We start from the raw sequence: 18386 nt of genomic DNA, 5'->3' as shown, positions 1-18386 counted from the left end.
AATCTTTAGGATTTCATTGTCAACCAAATTCAATTGATTTGGAAGTAATTAGCCTCACAAGGGTATTGCTCGAGTTGGTTTTTCCACCATTTTTACTAGGTGGGAGTTCACGAAATACAAGTTCATGAAGAACAAACAGCGGATGAACTACAATTTTGGGTGCCGCCCATCAATGATGAAGAGACGTGGGATAAAGAGCAATTATACGAATGGAACATCACATGAAAATTTCAACCTGTATTTTAAGTCGCACCCTAGTTGGGAGACAAGTTTGAGCGATTCATCGACATATTCCAACATGAAAACCTGTTTGAAAAACCGACCAGAAAGCTACGTGGAGGATGATGTTGAATTTTCCATTGCTGATATCAACTTTGTTGTGCTCTGTAAATTTTGGATCATTAGAATTGCTTATTTTCTTAGTATTTTCTTAGTTTTTAAGTACGTGTACACCGAAATATTTACGTAACACGACCAAACTTGCAAGATTGCGTAGCCGCTGTCTGCTTTTCGTGACATAACTTTTTGTCATAACTCAAGTCAAAAATTATTCGATGCAAGAAGAGAAGAACTCCTTAACTGAAATAGCATTCACGACTCGAGAACAAAATGGGAAAATGTGATGACTTAATAAAAAATATGAGGTATGGTGATGAATGAAAGCTACTGAAGTAGGTAGAAGGTATGTAACTAACAAAGATATGAACGAAAACTCAACGAAATGGATCTTATCACACAGGTGACAAAAAATAAACAGAAACATCAGGGAATCGTGAATACATTTGCATAAAGGAGAAACAACGCAAGTTCAGAAAACCCGGGATGTGTTGATTGATATACTGAGTAAATATATTCTGAGCAAATTTCAACGACGAAAAACAGATGAACAAGTATTGAAACATTATGAATGAGGATGAGGATGAGGATGAGGATAGAGATGAAGATGAGGATGAGTAGATGGATGAGAAGAAGAAGGAGAAGGAGGCGGAGGATGAGGATGAGGATGAAGATGAGTATGAGGATGAGGATGGAGTAGAAGATGAGGATGAGTGGAAGGATGAGAAGAAGAAGGAGGAGGAGGATGAGGATGAGGATGAAGATGAGTATGACGTCATTTAACAATTAATATACACGTATTTTATAAAGAAATGTATAAAATAACTGATAATTAATGTCAGTTTAACATAAAGAAATGCTGACATTCACTAGATGTTAATGAAATTTTGTTATTCTTACGGAAAAGTAAAATGAATCTTAGCAACTCCTAGAGTTTTTCATGGGTTGCTTATAACTTAAAAATATTCATCTAATTCTTCCATGCATTTAGCGAATGTTTGTCTATGTAATCATGAATTGTCTCATGGAAATGTTCTAGTTGTCGACGCTGCTTGCACAGGAGGGCAAAAATGATAAAATTATTTGGAGGAAAATCAACGAAGCTTAGTGACATGATGTTGTGAAAGTAATAATATTCTTACTTCTTAAGCGGACTTGGGAGATAGATTAAGATAAGGACATTACAAATAGCAATTTCCTTTGATTTTGCAAGAAACTTATTTCGCTATAGCAGACGATTTGAGCGAGACAATGAATCCGAAATCGATCTGAAATGGCAAGATAACTCTTTGACTCATGAACAAAGGATTTCATTTTTTAACTACAAAATCGTAAACCGTAAAAATGACGGGTGGCAAGACGCTTGAGAGGTTTATGTTAAAAAGTTAAAATTAAGCCTATGACGAAACGGCTAAATGTTTGGTACCTGATAAAACACGATGTTTTGCTGGTTGTCTCGGTGAAGTAGTTCATGCATTGATTCTGTTTGTGCTTTGAAGTGGAAGAAAGCCCAATCTCAATTTGTCGGTTTATCGTGCGCTTTTAGTACTCTGAAATTGCTCCGATTCCATTTATAAAGAGAAAAGTGATGAAGTCGATTCTGTTTTTGGTTATTTGGGTCGCATTTAGTCATGCTATGCCTACTGGTGAGTTGAAATTCCATTTGAGTGTGTTTTGTATGCGATAAAAATTATCTGGATTAAGTTTAATGTAATGTTCCTTTTAACTGCGGACTGCGCTATTGAAAAATGACATGAGCTAGAGTTTGATAAATCTTGAGTTTTTTACATTTAGATTTTTACAAAGTAATAAGCCCTGATAAAGATAATCTTTGATCAGTACGTTTGGATATTTCATTCATGTCACCTGTAATGAAGCAGTTTTTACAAGTGTCGTTGTTGAGATTCAATGACTTCTGTTTTGTACAGGATAAATGATTTTCAAAATCTTTTACGTAAGTCCCACAGTTCTTTCCCATGGAAAAGATGAATAAAGAAGTAATTTCGAAGTTTTTCCGATTCAACTTAAAAGAGATATAGGACTCATGTTGCTTGTACTGGGGAATAGGGTTTGATAAATCTTTTTTTATTAAGATTTCAAAGAAAAACGTGCCGCTGGCGATGAAGGTAAAGTCCTCTTTTCACTTCGCACATCAGTTGACATAGCATATTTTTATAATGTTTAACGCGCAAGACTTCATTTTTCTTTCGTTTTCGATTTCAGGAAGCGGAAGTGGTGGCGGAGACGCAGGAAGTAAGTCGTTGAAAACTTATTATATACCACTCCGTGCTTTCTTGCTCCAAACTGAGTCAAAGGTCCAAATAAGGCTATCGGCTAAAATAGGTTCTTTTCTTTAACGAAATCGTCGAAACACTTCTTACAATAAAGTTGAGGTCATGCAAATGTTTTGAAACTTAAACAAGACGTAAAGAGAACGTTTAGAAAATAATCCAAATCGTCACGTACGATAAGTATTTGGTGTTTGTAGTGTATTTGGCTTCCCGTTTACAATATATAGGTGAAAATCTTCTCTAATTACTGAGAAACTTTGTTTCGTATTCCTTCAAGTTGAGATAGCCTCGTTCCCTTCCCCCTGGACGTACAAGTTATGAACGTCCTTTCATGATCACTTCCCTTGTTTAGTTTATTGAAAAATCTTAATGGAATATGCTGTGTGAAAGTGGAGGCTATATCATATTGAAATGATTAATCCGAAAGTTTGAATGGCAGAATTATCCAAAAAATACATTTTGAATTCTAAGTAGAAATCTTTTTTTGACGTTAACGAACCATCCCAAAATTCTTTGATCGTACGAAGATCGTCTGTTAAAGCTTTTACGAGCTCACCACGTTGTCGGTTGTGTTTTGTTTAGGCGGTGGAGGAGCTGCGCCCCCTGGTGTAGGAGGTATGGGCATGGGCATGGGTATGGGTATGGGTTGTGGTTGCCAACCACCAATGGGTGGTGGTTGCCAACCACCAATGGGCGGTGGTTGCCAACAGCCTTGTGGTGGTCAACAACCAATGTGTCCTCCCGGTGGTATGGGAATGCCCATGCAAATGCCCATGGGAGGTGGTGGATGTGGAATGGGATGTGATGATGACAAAGAAAAGAAGAAAACAAAGAATAAAAAGGGGAATAAGCAAAAAGATAAGAAAGATGAAAAAGAAGAGAAAGATGAAAAAGAGGAGAAAGATGAGAAAGAGGAGAAAAATGAGAAAGAAGAAAAAATTGAAAAAGTTCGCAAGGTCCGAAAAAACAAAAATACTCAAAAGAAATCTAACCACCAGAAGAGCAAGAGTAATTAATCTCAAAGACAGGCATGATAAAGTTGTGAACCGATGGTAATATGTTATTAAGCAATATATTTCTCACATTGCATGTTCTCGTCTCAGTCAATGTCTAGCTTTTCTGCACCAAAACAGCTGTAATTATGTCTTCTATATGCAATGAAACGTATATGTGATCATAGTAGCCTGACGAGCAATAATAAGAAGTAATAAATTATGTCTATTTTGTGTTCATTGGCGATTTTGTCTTGTTGTCTTGTCGTTTTCTGTTTTTGTCTTCATGGCGTTCTATCTACGAGTATGCAAAAGAGTTATATATTTTTTTACCATTTTGAGTTCGTTTGTTAACGCAGGGTTAAAACACGACCGAATTCAAAATGTAAGTATTTTTGTACATAAATTTGTTTTAGACGAGGTCTTCTCTTCAAAATGCATATCTATTGTACTATTTTTGAATTGTGGTTAGATTGGACTGTTTTAATAAATATATGATTCAATGATAAGAGATCGACTTGTTGGTTAATTAGAAAGTATTTTGCAAGTCTTCCTCGGTGGCCCCAGCAGAATTTTATTTTTGGGGTTGCGAGTGGGAGGGAGATGAAAACACCCCCAAAATATCACTTACATATATCAGGCACTGTTTTAAATAACTGACATTTTCAAGTCACATAGATAAAGATTGAAAAATTACGCAGCATGCAGCGTGAAAGAAATTTGTGTATGAAACTTTTATATGTAAATGCTATTTCTTCAAAATCCCTTGTTTAAAACACTTTTCTTTTATATAAATCTACAGTACGGAATTTTCACTCTTGTTTGCTTTGGCATTTACAGATAATTCGTAGTACTTCAATTTATTTTAGTTGATCACAGCAATAGCGCAAGTATTTTGGCCAAAGTTACTTAATTTTAACAGCTGTCATGTAGCTTCTCTAATGCTCAGAAAATATTTTGACTTGAATGCATACTGTATTTATAAACAAATCCTCAGAAAGTTCACTTAGAGTTCTGATCCTCAGTGTTTGCTATTATTCACTTCAGTCCATTTTATCCAGCACGAGCTGAGAGTCTCTTGAAGAGGAGCTACTTCACCTTATTTACAAGTGCTTATGGATTGTGCAAACCGTGTGCAAACATTTATTGACAGGCAAAGAACACAAAACAAGTTGCCTAGTTTATTGGTAATCGAATATAAACACTCCCAATGAACGAGGGAGTTTTCTGAAACGTCCAACACCATTTGACGACGGCAAGTTAATCTTGTCGTTTTGCATGCACTATAGGATTATGAAAACAAAAAAAATCTTAGCTGAGACAGCAGGTACCTAAATAAGATCATTCCTTAATTCACTAGGGTTGCGTAAATTTTCCTACTACGCTAAGAAAGTCAAAGAAATTAGATTTAAACCTGTCGCTGATAGCGGCGTAAGATACGTATTCAAAAATGTATTTTGCCACTGGATATTGTGTTTATGTTACGGCGATGAGATCTATAGGCACGTATTCATTAAATATGTATTATGTGCTGCTTGTTGTACCCTCCGGTGTCATAGCATTGCCGCTTCACAGCACAAATGTGACGACGGTACATCGTCCTATCATTTACTTGTACATACAAACAATTCAATAATATTTCTACTAATAAAATAAGCAAAGCTTATGAGACAAGAACTATTCAGTGTCGATAATATGGCTTAAAATGAAATGCAAGCAGGAAAATAATTGAAAGCAACACTATCTTAAGCGGCAATTATTTGTCAGCTCAGTCCCAGAAGATTTTGGTCCAAACAACATTCCTGAAGTTTTACTCAAATTAACAAAACGTTCCTTTACTGGTGTTTTGTATAGTAGTGCTGCGGAAAACATGGCTGCGCTTCCGTCGATAGTTTGCTCTTTTTTAGCACTGATTCCTCTTGTTTGTTCTCTTGAAAACGTGGATACAAAAACACAAGGTGAATGAATATTAGTTTCTTGCTATCTCATGTATATATACGCTTCTTTTAGTAAATTTATGGTAAGCTCCGTCATTACACGTCATATGCACACGATGATAACTAAATTGAAGAAATGATTCCACGTATTCCACCTAGGAAGGAAACGGACTGATTCCACGTCAGCAGCACTAGACGAGAAGAAAGCAAAGGATGTTCACAACGCTATTTCACAACTGCTGAAACATAAAATTGGTAAGTCTTTGTTAGTATATGAAAATGAGGACAAGCAAATGAGATTTCTTTTCCAGCCGACAATTTCAAAAAATGAAAGAAAAAACACACTCCAAAAAACATCATCTTATAAACTCAAGATTCGAGTTATTATTTAAAGCATCTTGTCTCTTGTCTCATGCTCTTGTCTCATGCTCTTGTCTCAAATCTTGTGTCTTGCTTTAATAACTCGAATGTTGAGTTTACAAGATGATGTTTTTCGGAGTGTGTTTTTTCTTTTAAATGAGATTTACTCATTGAGAATACCACAGCCTTACCACAGTATAGGAATATACAGTAGGTCCACTTCGTGTGCAACTGGCTGCTGTATATTTAATTAGATTACTGTCAGTCGTTAGTTATTTCATCATTCCTATTGGTCAAAAAAAGAAATTGGCTGGCTGCCATTTTGGTAATCACATGCGTAATAAGATATGCGTGGCACGAAAAAATTCAATAGAGTGGCTCTACTGTGTATTCACTATACTGTGACCCTACGTATGATTTTCAATTCAGTTGTTACGAAAAGTTCAATACTACAAATACTTTTTTAAAAATGTTACTTCGCCTCAAACTCATAATGTCTTCACTTGAATAATTTAATTCATTGTGTGCTATTGTAATGCAATTATCATAACGTATGATTAAATGAATTCAACTCATTAATCAATCTGTTGTGTCGCGTTGAGACGAAGAGTCATTGATAAATTACTCGTGTCATAATCATCCAAAGGATTTATTGTCAAAAATTAGTTTTTAGGTTTTCGACTTTATGCTACTCGAGATATTTTTCCAGGCATATGAAATCTAAAAGTTGAGACATTTGAATTGTTGTGTCTCAATACCAATGTAATAATATCCTCCATAAAACTGATATGAAAACATTTGGATTGATTTGTTGACAAAGAAATAAAACATTTTTTTTTTCTTCATTAAAAAATAGTGTGATTTTCAAAAAGTATTAAACATAATTATTGTTTCATGCACAAGATAAATATTTGCAAAAACATTTTATTCATGTCGACAATTCTTAGTTTAATTTCTATTTGTCATACCAAGGTAAAACACTAAAGGAGGCAGCAAAAGAAGTGAAGATAACTGTTGATAATGCCTTGGGTACGTAAAATCATTAGCAACGTACTCACAGCTACTTTATGTGTCTTCCATAGTGCATGCGCAGCTGCGCACACAAATGATTAGAAAAGTCAGTTTTCGATCTTCTCCATCTCTGCCGAGCCAGTAATTATTTATTTCTTGAGAAATTCGTTGTTCTTTTTCAGTAAGACTGGCATAGGAATAAGAAAAGCATGAGAAAAAAAACACGATGGTCTTGCTGCGCTCGTGAGTCTCTAGCTTGTATCGTTCTCAAAATAGTTCCACTCAAAAAACATCAAAAATATTTAAGATAAATTTGCACATAAAAAAGGCAGTATCTTATTTTATAGTAAAATTTGTACACTGCATCATAAAAGTTTGTATTCGCAAAGTTGTGAAGCACAACTCGGCAAGTTGAACGAATACTTATGCCATACGTACAGCAGTAATTACAGATATCATCTTGATCTGGTAATTTTTCTATAATTGTCATCCATAAATTACAATGCAGGCCTCAATAGTAAGAGTAATTGCAATTGTTACAAGTTACTCTGAAGCGGTGGGATCATATATGCAATTTTATTACCAGTTCACTCGACCAAAACACCCTATGTTCTGAACTTTATAACTATATAAAGCAGGTGCAATAGTCTAAGCTCATCAGACAAACCAAATTTAGTAAAAATTTGCATAAATAGTTAGGCTGCTCTGAAAATACTACTCTTTCTTTACAACTAAAGGTCGTATGGACTGTCACTGGATGGGAAAGTGTAGGGCGTTGCATGTCTAAATATGTATTAAAATATGTTTTTTTCTACTCTAATTGTTGATAGAAAAGCATCTCAGTCATGCACACGATATTGTCAAGCAAAAAGTTGGTATGTACTGGGTTATACTAATTACTATATATAGTTTTAGTCTTAGGCTAAAACTTGGCTACACAGGCATTCGAAAAGAACATCTCGCAAGCAAGCAATAATTTAATAACCAAAACATAAAGATACAAGTTACACAAAAAAATTAATAGTATATTTAATAACTATAGGATATCATTGCGTTAGTACATCTTTTTATCTGTTAGACATGATGCCTGTTGAGTAAATCAGGCTTTCAGTAGATGACAAACATGATACTCATCACTACCCAACATTACTAGACAAATCCTGAACAGTTCTTTTTGACTATTTGTGTATCTTAATTTGTGCGCGTAACTCAATCATCAGTCAGCAAAACAATTTTTGAGCAATTCTTCTTTTCACGTCAGATTAAATTGTTATTTTTTCATTAACTTTTCTGAAAGTCAACTTTTTTTTGTTGTCATTTTTGTTTTATTTACAATGCAGCTATCTGTACAACCTGTATGCGTTTTGTATGCGATAAATATGCGAAAGGAGTTCTTTTGCATTTTTTATTCTAACAGCGAAAGGTGATGTAATCGTTATGGATCCAACTCTTAGCAAACTTGTCAAGAATGCCTTGAAAACTGGGAAAAAACAGACCCATAGTATGGCAGTTAAACAAAATAAAACAACGTCAAATGGTTGGTAAAGTTAAAACATATAACGTCATTGTCATAATATCATAGCAACATTATGAAAAATATGTTATTTGATTGTGCAATAATTGCTTTCACTTCGCCACAACTAAAAAAATAAACAAAAGTTATTTGTAAACGTAAACTTAATGATACAAAAGATCATTGCCATTGATCTTTTTGTAAGGGCTATACGTGGTTTGATGCCATTCAGCCATTGTAATAAACAGAGGCAATCACGTCTCGTGATAGCTTGAAATGGAAGACAAACATTCAAAAGAAGTCTAATCAGGAAGGAGCAATGGCCTCTTTTCCAGCGCTGACTGATTGGCTTTTTTTCTTGTATTTTTTGTGTTCTGGCTTGTCCTTTCTGCAGCATTAAGTTTCAATGGAAGTTCAAATTCGTTCCTGCAGATATGAATGTATGATTTCTCAACAATATGCAAGATAATTCAACCAAGTAATGATCTTAGTAGGCAATTTGTAAAATATGTGCGAAATTCGTTTTAATATAGTAGACGTACATCGCTCACATAGTTCTGGACAGTTACAAAACCATCACGTTCAAGCCAATCGATTGTCACAGCCCTATGATGCTCATGCCACTTATAATAGAAGACCAGGCTCCCCACAGCCACAAGCAGGCCACCCTCAAAGAACTAGATACACACCAAGACCTGGACATCCGCAACAACCTGGGCACCTACTGACGCCAGGATACCCACAGTATCCGCAAGGACTTGGATACTCACCAATTCCTCAACCTGGGTATTCCAGTACATCTGGGTACACACCATTTCAAACTGGTTATCCATATTCCCAAGGTTATTCAGGAACTCAAATGTCTGGTTACCCCGCAGTAAATAACGCTAATCCTGGTTCATCGCAAATGCACGTTTCCAGCGCAACTACAGCTCCTGATAATCATGGCACGTTTGGAAAACAAGGAATGCCAGGTGGTGAATGGCAGCCTGATTATACTTTGGGGCAACCAGGTTACATGGATTCTACTTATGGTCAAGCAGGATATACACCAGGGACACCATGTTGGGGGACAAGTTGTGGTGTTCAACAAAAACCTTTCATGCAAGCCGGATGATTCGGTCTTCTCGAAAGAAATGTTACCTAATGTGTCCAAGAGCGTGCTGCAACGGAAAAAGAGGAGCCATTTCTAACAATGAGAAATCTTAAGTGTATGAATAATAATGAACGAAAATACCTTCTAGGAACACGATACTGATAAAGATTATACATACTAAAATGCTCAATCACTTTCATTATCATTGTCTTTTTTCGTTTGGATATCACAGGCATTTATACAAAGATAATGATGGCACCAACGTTTATGGAAAAACTGCTTTGCATTCTAGGTTGGCCTACGACTTGTGATCGTGATACAGATTGTATAGAAAGAAAACCGAACAGTCTGGAAAACGTTGCCCAATTAATCAGCGTTTGCCATTTTAAAAAACGTTTCGTGGAAATAGATACTTGGACTTCCAATGGTTCATTAAACAGTAAAATTGTAGAAAGAATTTCTTTTTTGTCCTCCTTTTACGGACCGCACGGCACATGACTTTCCTTTTCGACTTTGAAAAGTCCTTAATTCAGAGAAACGACATTAAAGACATTTCAAAAATTTGTTATTTCACAAGAGACGACATGAACAATATTTCAAGACCAATTCGTTTTCTTTCGCTTCAAAACTAAACAAAAATGGGGAAATGTACCATAAAGCATTCGTAGTTTAGCGTAGGCTCAACCAGGTATGACCGAAATACATCCAATGCAGGTCCTTGGTTCGTCCCTACTTCGGAATGGATTGTAGGTACATGGTTGAGTGCGAGGTTTGAGGTTAGGAGAGGGTGTAAAGGCGTTCTGTTTGCCCCCACAATTTCCCCGACTATTAAAAAATATGACACCCAAGTTGGTAGGGAGTCATAGAGAAATTTGAGCAAAAGCCTTGGTTCTTTTTATGGCAAAAATTTGTGCAACAGACCCCTTTTGATTTATTACTTGTTTGGCTTTCGCATAGGAAAGTGAGTTTTTTTTCTGAAATTATACTAAGTGTCGCATTCCATTCCCGAAAAACTCAGCAAGAGAAATGTCCTTTGCACACTTTGTGTACAGCCAGTAGTTGCTTTAACTTTGCAAGATTCTGACTAACCTCAGAAACCTGACCGTTCCGACTTTCGTTCATTGCAAGTCTAATGCTCAACACTCCATGCCCAACAACAACAGACCCTTGAAGGCTTCGAACATCACACCTCAGACTGATAAACCCCGCATCTATGCACTCTACCAGAGAGTGCGTCGAAGAATGTGTTTTAAGTAATATAAAAGTAGCTACGTATATATTGGTATTCGACCATTAAATATTTACTAATGATTTTTTAAAAACGAGGTGTCGCCCCCACCACAACCCCGCTCAATACAACTTCGAAGAAAAGTGAAGAAAAACGGTTAACAAAAAAAGACCCATTACAATCAGGCCATTTCTACCACTACTCAAATGGTATGCGAATGTTATGTACCAAGAAGCAGTGACCTAGCAAGCCTTTTCGTGCTAGTTGCATATAGTATTTAGTGAAAGGATGATACGTAAGGGTAACCTTTTAATCTCGAGCGCTTTTTAATCATTTGATATACTCCAATTGTTGTTTTGCAAGTATTTCATTTCTTACTCTTCGAGAAACAATAGATTTTCAAAGAAATGACGTTCTAAATCTTACATAACAGAACTGAGCCTTGTGGACCGAGCAACTGCCGAGACCGAATATCAGAAGATTTTGGGCCATACGCACTACTCAAAAATACAACACGTTCTATAAAGTCAAGTTCTCAAAATCGAATATAAAATAAAAAAAATATTAAAAAATGAATTGTATTCAATGAATTACATAAACGCTGTCTCTCATATTCGTAATAATTTAAAAAGTTCACAGCCGACATACCACATAGTTAGAAGTCTGAATAAGATACAACATTGTAAAATTCTGAAATCACTGAACGATAGCACGTACATAGTTCTATATCAAGTTGGTTTCATCAAATAATGTTGCATTTCCGTCTCTTTCTCTTAGTCTTTTGGTTTAAAGATTTCTCAAGCATACGGGCCTTCAACTTGTGGATTTGTCCGTATATAAGTTTAAAAGCTTCTTGAACATTTAAGCCCGTCTAAAAAAAGACAGGAGATAGTATGAGTATCTTATGAATAGTATTTTTAGAAGTAGAAGCCAACCCAGGTTGATTTTTTGTTACGGGCAGGGGCCATAAGCCACGAGACCAAAACCAGCATAAAGAAATCAAAATAACAATACGACGAAGAAATAAAACAACAATGGGATAGGGGGCTGGGCTGACACCGCCCGGAAGACGAGCACAGCAATCTTTGACAAGCAAATAACGAACGCCAAAATACCTACTTTAGCAGACGTTTCAATGTAGGGAGTCGAAATCGAGCCACAATATTCTCTGATTTCTTCATTATCCACTTCCCGCTCGTTCTCCAAGTCCTAAATACAAGAGTAACGTCAAATTTATCAACAAAAATGGATCATTTTTCGCGCTTGCGATTCTCACCCGTTTATTGCCAACAATAATAATAGGGATACTTTGCTTTTCTTTATCTTCAATAATTTTTCCATGCAATCCTTTCATTTCAAGCCAGCTGGCTCGGGAGTTGATGGCAAACAATATCAAAAAGGCGTCTCCGCTAGCAAGAGACGAATCGCGAAACGAGAAGAACTCTTCCTGGCCGGCCGTATCAACTATTTCGATGTCATAAAAACGACCAGCGTACTCAATCTACATAAAAAAGAAATCGTTGCATAATTAGGTAACAGAGTAGAGATACTTGGACAGCTTACCAATTGACAGCATCAACTAAAGTCTGATAGGGATACACAAACAAAACACAATGAATATTGAATATTCTAAACCATTGCTGAGGAAATCAAGACAAGGAAACTGGATGTACGTAGAATGTTACAACATACTACAAAGCAAAGGGAAGGTAATGCCAGAAAACTAAGTGTAGGTAATACCAGACAAAAAATTGGAGGTAATACCAGACAAATAAGTGGAGGTGTATACCAGACAAAAAATTGGAGGTAATGCCAGAAAACTAAGTGGAGGTAATACCAAACAACTAAGTGGAGGTAATACCAGACAAATAAGTGAAGGTAAACTAAGTGGAGGAAGACAAATAAGGAAGGTAATACAATGGAGGTAATACCAGACAAATAAGTGAAGGTAATACCAGACAAATAAGTAGAGGTAATACCAGACAAATAAGTGAAGGTAATACCAGACAAATAAGTAGAGGTAATATCAGACAACTAAGTGAAGGTAATACCAGAAAACTAAGTGAAGGTAATACGAGACAAATAAGTGAAGGTAATACCAGACAAATAAGTTGAGGTAATACCAGACAACTAAGTCGAGGTAATACCAGACAACTAAGTGGAGGTGATACCAGAAAACTAAGTGGAGATAATACCAGACAACTACACAGCTAAATGGAGCAATTACCAGATATATATAGGTGATATTTAGTTATATAAGTTCAATCCATATTCAAAATAATTGTAAAATATAAAGACATACAATACCTCTTTTTGATATGTCTCCTCTATAATAAAGCAATAAAGTAAGGTTGATCAATCAAGCGCATGCCATATGGGATGAAGACATATGCCACAATAATAGCAATATGTACATATATTTTATTGCAATGGGTGGAGGCAAAATGGAATGAAAATCATATTCCCCCACGATTTTGATCGACAGATGCTGAACTTGCATTTAAGATTGTGACAAAGTTTATGATAATTAGTCCAACATTTTGAAAATTCAAAACAAAAGCTGTTTGAAACTTGCATACCCCTTGACACAATAAGTATGAATTTAACATGTGTATTCAAGAAAATAATGCTACTTAGAAAAAAAAGGCAACCACAGTTTCTTACAACCATTGTTTTATATTGGTAAGTTTACACAGCTCAGCCGTGTTATCAACTAAGTATTATCATGACCAGATTTAGCCACATTTAGACACAATAATACATATCTATATCTTGAAATTTTAGGACTGAAATTATTTGGAAGTATGTAATTACACATGTATGTACGTATGAAAGACAGACAGATCAATGTACTGTCATTAAATAAATACAGTAGTTAAAGCACAAATGGCAAAGAATTTATAATGGGCTTTGAAGAGAAGGGCTCTGCAAAAGATGCGGGAGTGGTGCCATTGCTCATTGGCAATTATATGTAAATTTTCAGCAAGTTGATAAAAAAACATAAATGGCAAGACAAACACAAACAAATTTCCCAAGCATGTTCAAGTATCAAGCACAATTTGTATTAGCCATAGAACATATGGCTATGTAGTTGGATTCTGGGCTTGCAAGTTGACTTATGCAAAAGAATATTTTCCAATGCTATTTTAAGGCACCAGCAAATAAGGTCAAGCAACATTGTTTACTACAGGATATCTCATGTCGAATGTCTGATCACTATGCTAGGTGCATTAGTATGAATACTTTTTACTTAAAAAGTTAAAAGTGGTGTCCCAGTAGAAGAAAAACTTAAGTGCTAGTATGTATCAAACATGTGTAATTTGACATCCTGTGGCACAACCAGCTTTCAAGTTTGGTTGAGCTATGTAAATTTCAAATCATGAGAAATGTATTGTTATTACAATTGATAAAAATGAAAAAAATTAGATTGCATAGTACATCGAGATGAAAACTAAAGGTTAATTTCTAAAGGTCACTATAACAATGCTTGGTTGCAAGCCAATAAATAATGGAAGTAAACTTACGAGACTCTCACTTACCAATTGTCGGATCGTAGTACTAAAAAGGAATGAATGTAATCAGTATTTCTGGTGGAAATTCAACCGATGCAGCAGTTATTAATAGTACATCGTTCAACAACAGAGTCATAACTCGTTCAGCAAAAGAGCCATACATATACCTCGGTAAACTCATCCCTTAAATATCTTATGGTAAGAGAACTTTTTCCCACGCCACCTCTTCCTGTGACACACAATCGTAGCATTGGACTCTTCACATCTAGCCTTCTTCGTATGAATTATCAAGTTCGTAAATTTCCAAACCACACTGTCTAGAAAAGGAAAAGCAATTTCAGAAATGGACGAACATCGTCTGAAGATATTCACGAAAGCGATGGTTTTGACTGGCCAAGATTTACACTAAACCTCGGCAGACGTTAATATAAGCAATTGAAGTCCTTGAATCAAATCAATTACTTGTGTTGTGCAATCAATATAGCCCGACAGTCAAGCCAGGACCGTGCAAGTCAACTGCTCATCTCCACCATTCATAAATTTCATTAAATGGACTGCGGACGTCAGGTGAACTTGCGTAAAATTTGTACTCATTTCAAAAACAAAAAACAAAATTATCAAGCACACTTGACGGATACGTATGATTTGCATGATAAAAAATCAACACTTTGTCAACAGGTCTCACATAGTTGCAGTTTTTGACAGTTTTTCGATGTTGTTGACAACAACAAGGTCTCAAGGACAAAAGAACATCGCTTTAACCTCATTTACATATGTGAAAAATAAAGGCTTAGATGAATTACGTCCTCCTACTCACGTGCATCTCACCTTCTATTGTGTTCTGTAAATTCAAAATAAACTCCTCGAAGCTCATTAGAAATACTTGAAACAACAAGCATTCATAAGATATTTTCGTATTACAGTGAAATTTCTACGCTCCTCGACTCGAAGTCTCGAAAGAACCACATAAGTGACATAACAAGCCGGTCTTGACCAATCAGAACAAAGAGAATCTCCAAACGCTTTTTTGCGCGAAATGAATTAAATTTGTAGAAAAATAAATAAAACTATCTTTCTTTTCCCCCAAAATAAAGCCTACATATCTTCTCCCGAATAAGCAAAAGAAAGGCGTAAAATAAAACTTAACAATTTTAGAGAAAAGATAATATTTAATAGCGATGTTACTTGTACTGAATCCATTCTAGGTATCGTGGCCTAACTTTAATTACTCCATGCTAGAAAGAGTACATGTTAGCTTTTACTGCTCTATGCTTGCACGCGCAGAGGTGGATCTATAATGTTACTCGGAAAAATACATTACAACACACCATTGACTGGTCAGATATCAATCGTTAAAATTCAAAAAGAATGGCATTGTTAAGAACGTATTTGGCATGACCTATTAACAACTAACATATATTTTTCACAAACCTGGACTGTTACTGCTAGAGACAATCAAAAAGTTTGCAACCATGTCAACTGTCAGTGACGTGCTCGGAAAAATATACGCCCCCGAAGTATAACTCTATCGAAACGAGGACCGAAAGCTCGAGCGCCGTAGGTGTGAGTGATGCTATGAAGGTCCGGGGGCATGCTCCTTAGCAAAATTTTTAAATTAAGAAACTGTATGATACCATTTCCTGAACTTTTTTTTGGGGGGGGGGGTGAAATAATGCTACTATTACTACTAATTATTGAAATGACTTCAAGTGCATTTTCAAACCCAAATTCCAAAATCAACGCCTCGTTCATGGTTGCGCTTTCCAAAAATCAACAGCATGGCCCCACTGCCCCTCTTCTCATGCCAGCACTCCACTTGTAACTGTTGCGCATTGACTTATTTATTTTTTGCGTCAAAACTGTTTAGTACTTTGCACGTACGGATAATGCAATATTGTATTATTTTATGTGCATTATAAACGCAACACAAAAAGAAAGTTCCCCCAACAAATAATGTTGCAAATGTTCTGAATAAATGAATTCCAGACAATTCAGCACAATACTACATAGATGGATAGATAGATAAATAGTTTATTACTTAAAAAACGTGCAGCCTCGGTAGCACCACTCCGAATGAAAAACGTATAAGTATTACAAATATTAAAAATTGTCGTTTGAAGTATTTACAATTAAAGAAAACTTACGTTATCTACTAATTAGACTTACAGTCTTGTGAAGAATGAGGACATACCGACTCGCTCGTGCTCGAAGGAAAAAGCGTATCGTCTCTTGAACTCAAAAATACTCAATTTTAAAATTACCATTGAAGAGTAGTATACTAAGTTTCACACTAGTATATAAAGCGAACGCTAACCGTATTCAGCAACATTTTTTGTTTGTAACCGTCGTATTGAAAAGCAGTTTGTAGTGTAACTGCATTAATTTATGAAAACAGGACAATGGCATGTTAGAGGCTGACTGAGATTCTTCTTTGACAGCTTATAATAAATTACCTAGAATTACTTAGAGAGTCAGCCTGCATGCGAGTTTGGTAGTGCTATGTAAATTTCAAGTCATTCTCGATAATTTTTTTAGAAATTTATTGTTTTTACAGTGACTGAACCTCGAGATATTTACGTAATACGACCAAACTTGAAGGCTAGCTTCGCCAGTGCCTATGAGCTTCTTTTTGTGGGTGTTTATTTCATTTAAATAGTTGGTCGATAAAATTCAAAGGCATTTGAATCTTAAACCTTAGCGTGATGTTTTGTCAAACTTAAATGGGGCTTGTAAATATTATTGAAAGGAGGCAAATGGTGAAGGTAAATTTTCAATATGTCAATTTTGAGTACGTTTTTTCTAGCTACGACTTTCATTTTTTATTTTTACTGTCTTACATAACGGTTGCAACCATCGATCATCGGTCTGATTCTACATGAGCGCAAAATGTGCATCACGCAGCGAGAGCTCAGATTTATTATTTAGAAGATGGCAATCTCGCAATCACAAGCACCTCTTTTCCCTGTGCCTTAGCTAAAAAAGATCGCTTGCATGGTATTAGAAAACGAAAAAATGTCTAAAGAAAAAGTCAATAAACATTTCACAAAGAACTAATGATCGAAAGCAAATAATTCGGGTGCAAGAGAAGATATTCAAAAATATAATCAGACAATTGCCTTATCTTAAAATCCCAAAGCCATGCAGTGCAGCATAGATTACTCTAGCTCAATTAAGGATGTGTTTGTTTCGAGAGCATGAACACGAAACGCTAGAACACATTTTCATCGTCATACCTGAAACAAATTAGTCTTCTCATTTTAAGGATCGTTATATGATCAGGGGTTATGATGGGTATGACATTTCAATGATACGGCTATAGAAATGATAAATCTAAAGAGCGAATAATTTCTGCTTTAATTTCAACGTTATTGTCTGATTCATTCAATCGGAAAACCCATTTATCTTAGTAAGACACTTAAACGCATTGAAATGTCATCCTAGCTACAAGCTTTATAATATTCTAATTTGTGCATTTGACAAAACAAAATAACGACTTGCAAATAACATATGCGCAAATTAAAATAAATATCTTATACAACTATTTTAATGTGTATAGTTCACAAAATCCATGAAGTCATGCGGGCAGTCAAAAAACTCAAATTTCCGTGAGGAATAATTATAGCCTTTTCTGTTTTGTCACATAGCTAACTGCCTTGTAATAATCGATATTTTTCAAATGTTGTAATAATGATTTTTTAATAATGATTTTTTTGAAGTGCCCAGTTCAGCTGCTTGCGGTGACGTTTTAACGAGCTCGTAATTTAATTTCATTTCACTTCAATAAATGTAGCCGCCCGTTATTGACCCGTATTTACATCTGCACCGACAGTTTCCAAATATATATACATGTATGTATACATCAACTGCGCGACAATATCAAACTTTGATAAATTTCCATTACATCACAATTCATCGCATTTTCATCAAAAATTGATTGACACGCATATTAACGTACACAAGAAAAGAGCAAAATTCTTGTAAGAGAAAGAGCAAGTGCTATTTTGCGCATAAAGTACGGGGTAATCAAAATACAAAATACGTCTTCATGCTGTAACGAAAATCGCTCGAGCGGCTTTAGACATAACGTAAGACTAAGGGCAAGGATTCTTT

The 18386-nt window shown here is 35.6% G+C and overlaps 3 protein-coding genes across 5 annotated transcripts; 2 read left to right on the top strand and 1 right to left on the bottom strand.

Annotated features, from left to right (window-relative positions):
- Positions 1 to 1783: 1783 nt before the first annotated feature.
- LOC124439864 (ctenidin-3-like) lies at positions 1784 to 3859 on the top strand. Its single transcript, XM_046990141.1, has 4 exons — positions 1784 to 1982; positions 2430 to 2462; positions 2560 to 2589; positions 3210 to 3859. Exons 1-4 carry the CDS (start codon positions 1925 to 1927, stop codon positions 3641 to 3643), a joined length of 555 nt encoding a protein of 184 aa, XP_046846097.1. The 5' UTR covers positions 1784 to 1924; the 3' UTR covers positions 3644 to 3859.
- Positions 3860 to 5128: 1269 nt separating this feature from the next.
- On the top strand, positions 5129 to 9986 carry LOC124442453. Its single transcript, XM_046992958.1, has 6 exons — positions 5129 to 5577; positions 5716 to 5811; positions 6889 to 6945; positions 7758 to 7802; positions 8345 to 8464; positions 8974 to 9986. Exons 1-6 carry the CDS (start codon positions 5490 to 5492, stop codon positions 9555 to 9557), a joined length of 990 nt encoding a protein of 329 aa, XP_046848914.1. The 5' UTR covers positions 5129 to 5489; the 3' UTR covers positions 9558 to 9986.
- Positions 9987 to 11328: 1342 nt separating this feature from the next.
- Positions 11329 to 15227, bottom strand: LOC124442700 (ras-like protein rasD). 3 transcript variants are annotated; one of them, XM_046993200.1, is made up of 7 exons: positions 15105 to 15227; positions 14444 to 14593; positions 14304 to 14322; positions 13072 to 13091; positions 12041 to 12265; positions 11884 to 11973; positions 11329 to 11635 (listed from the first exon to the last, which is right to left on the bottom strand). In XM_046993200.1, exons 2-7 carry the CDS (start codon positions 14525 to 14527, stop codon positions 11507 to 11509), a joined length of 567 nt encoding a protein of 188 aa, XP_046849156.1. In that variant the 5' UTR covers positions 14528 to 14593; positions 15105 to 15227; the 3' UTR covers positions 11329 to 11506. The 3 variants fall into 3 exon arrangements, with proteins under 3 accessions (XP_046849156.1, XP_046849161.1, XP_046849150.1); XM_046993205.1 differs by lacking the exon at positions 15105 to 15227 and adding an exon at positions 14688 to 15023; XM_046993194.1 differs by lacking the exon at positions 15105 to 15227 and adding an exon at positions 14739 to 15022.
- Between the last annotated feature and the right edge of the window lie 3159 nt (positions 15228 to 18386).

This window comes from Xenia sp. Carnegie-2017, unplaced genomic scaffold, assembly GCF_021976095.1.
Source record: "Xenia sp. Carnegie-2017 unplaced genomic scaffold, XeniaSp_v1 HiC_scaffold_1, whole genome shotgun sequence".
Classification (NCBI taxonomy): Eukaryota; Metazoa; Cnidaria; class Anthozoa; order Malacalcyonacea; family Xeniidae; genus Xenia; species Xenia sp. Carnegie-2017.
This window is presented reverse-complemented; position numbering and strand designations above follow the sequence as displayed.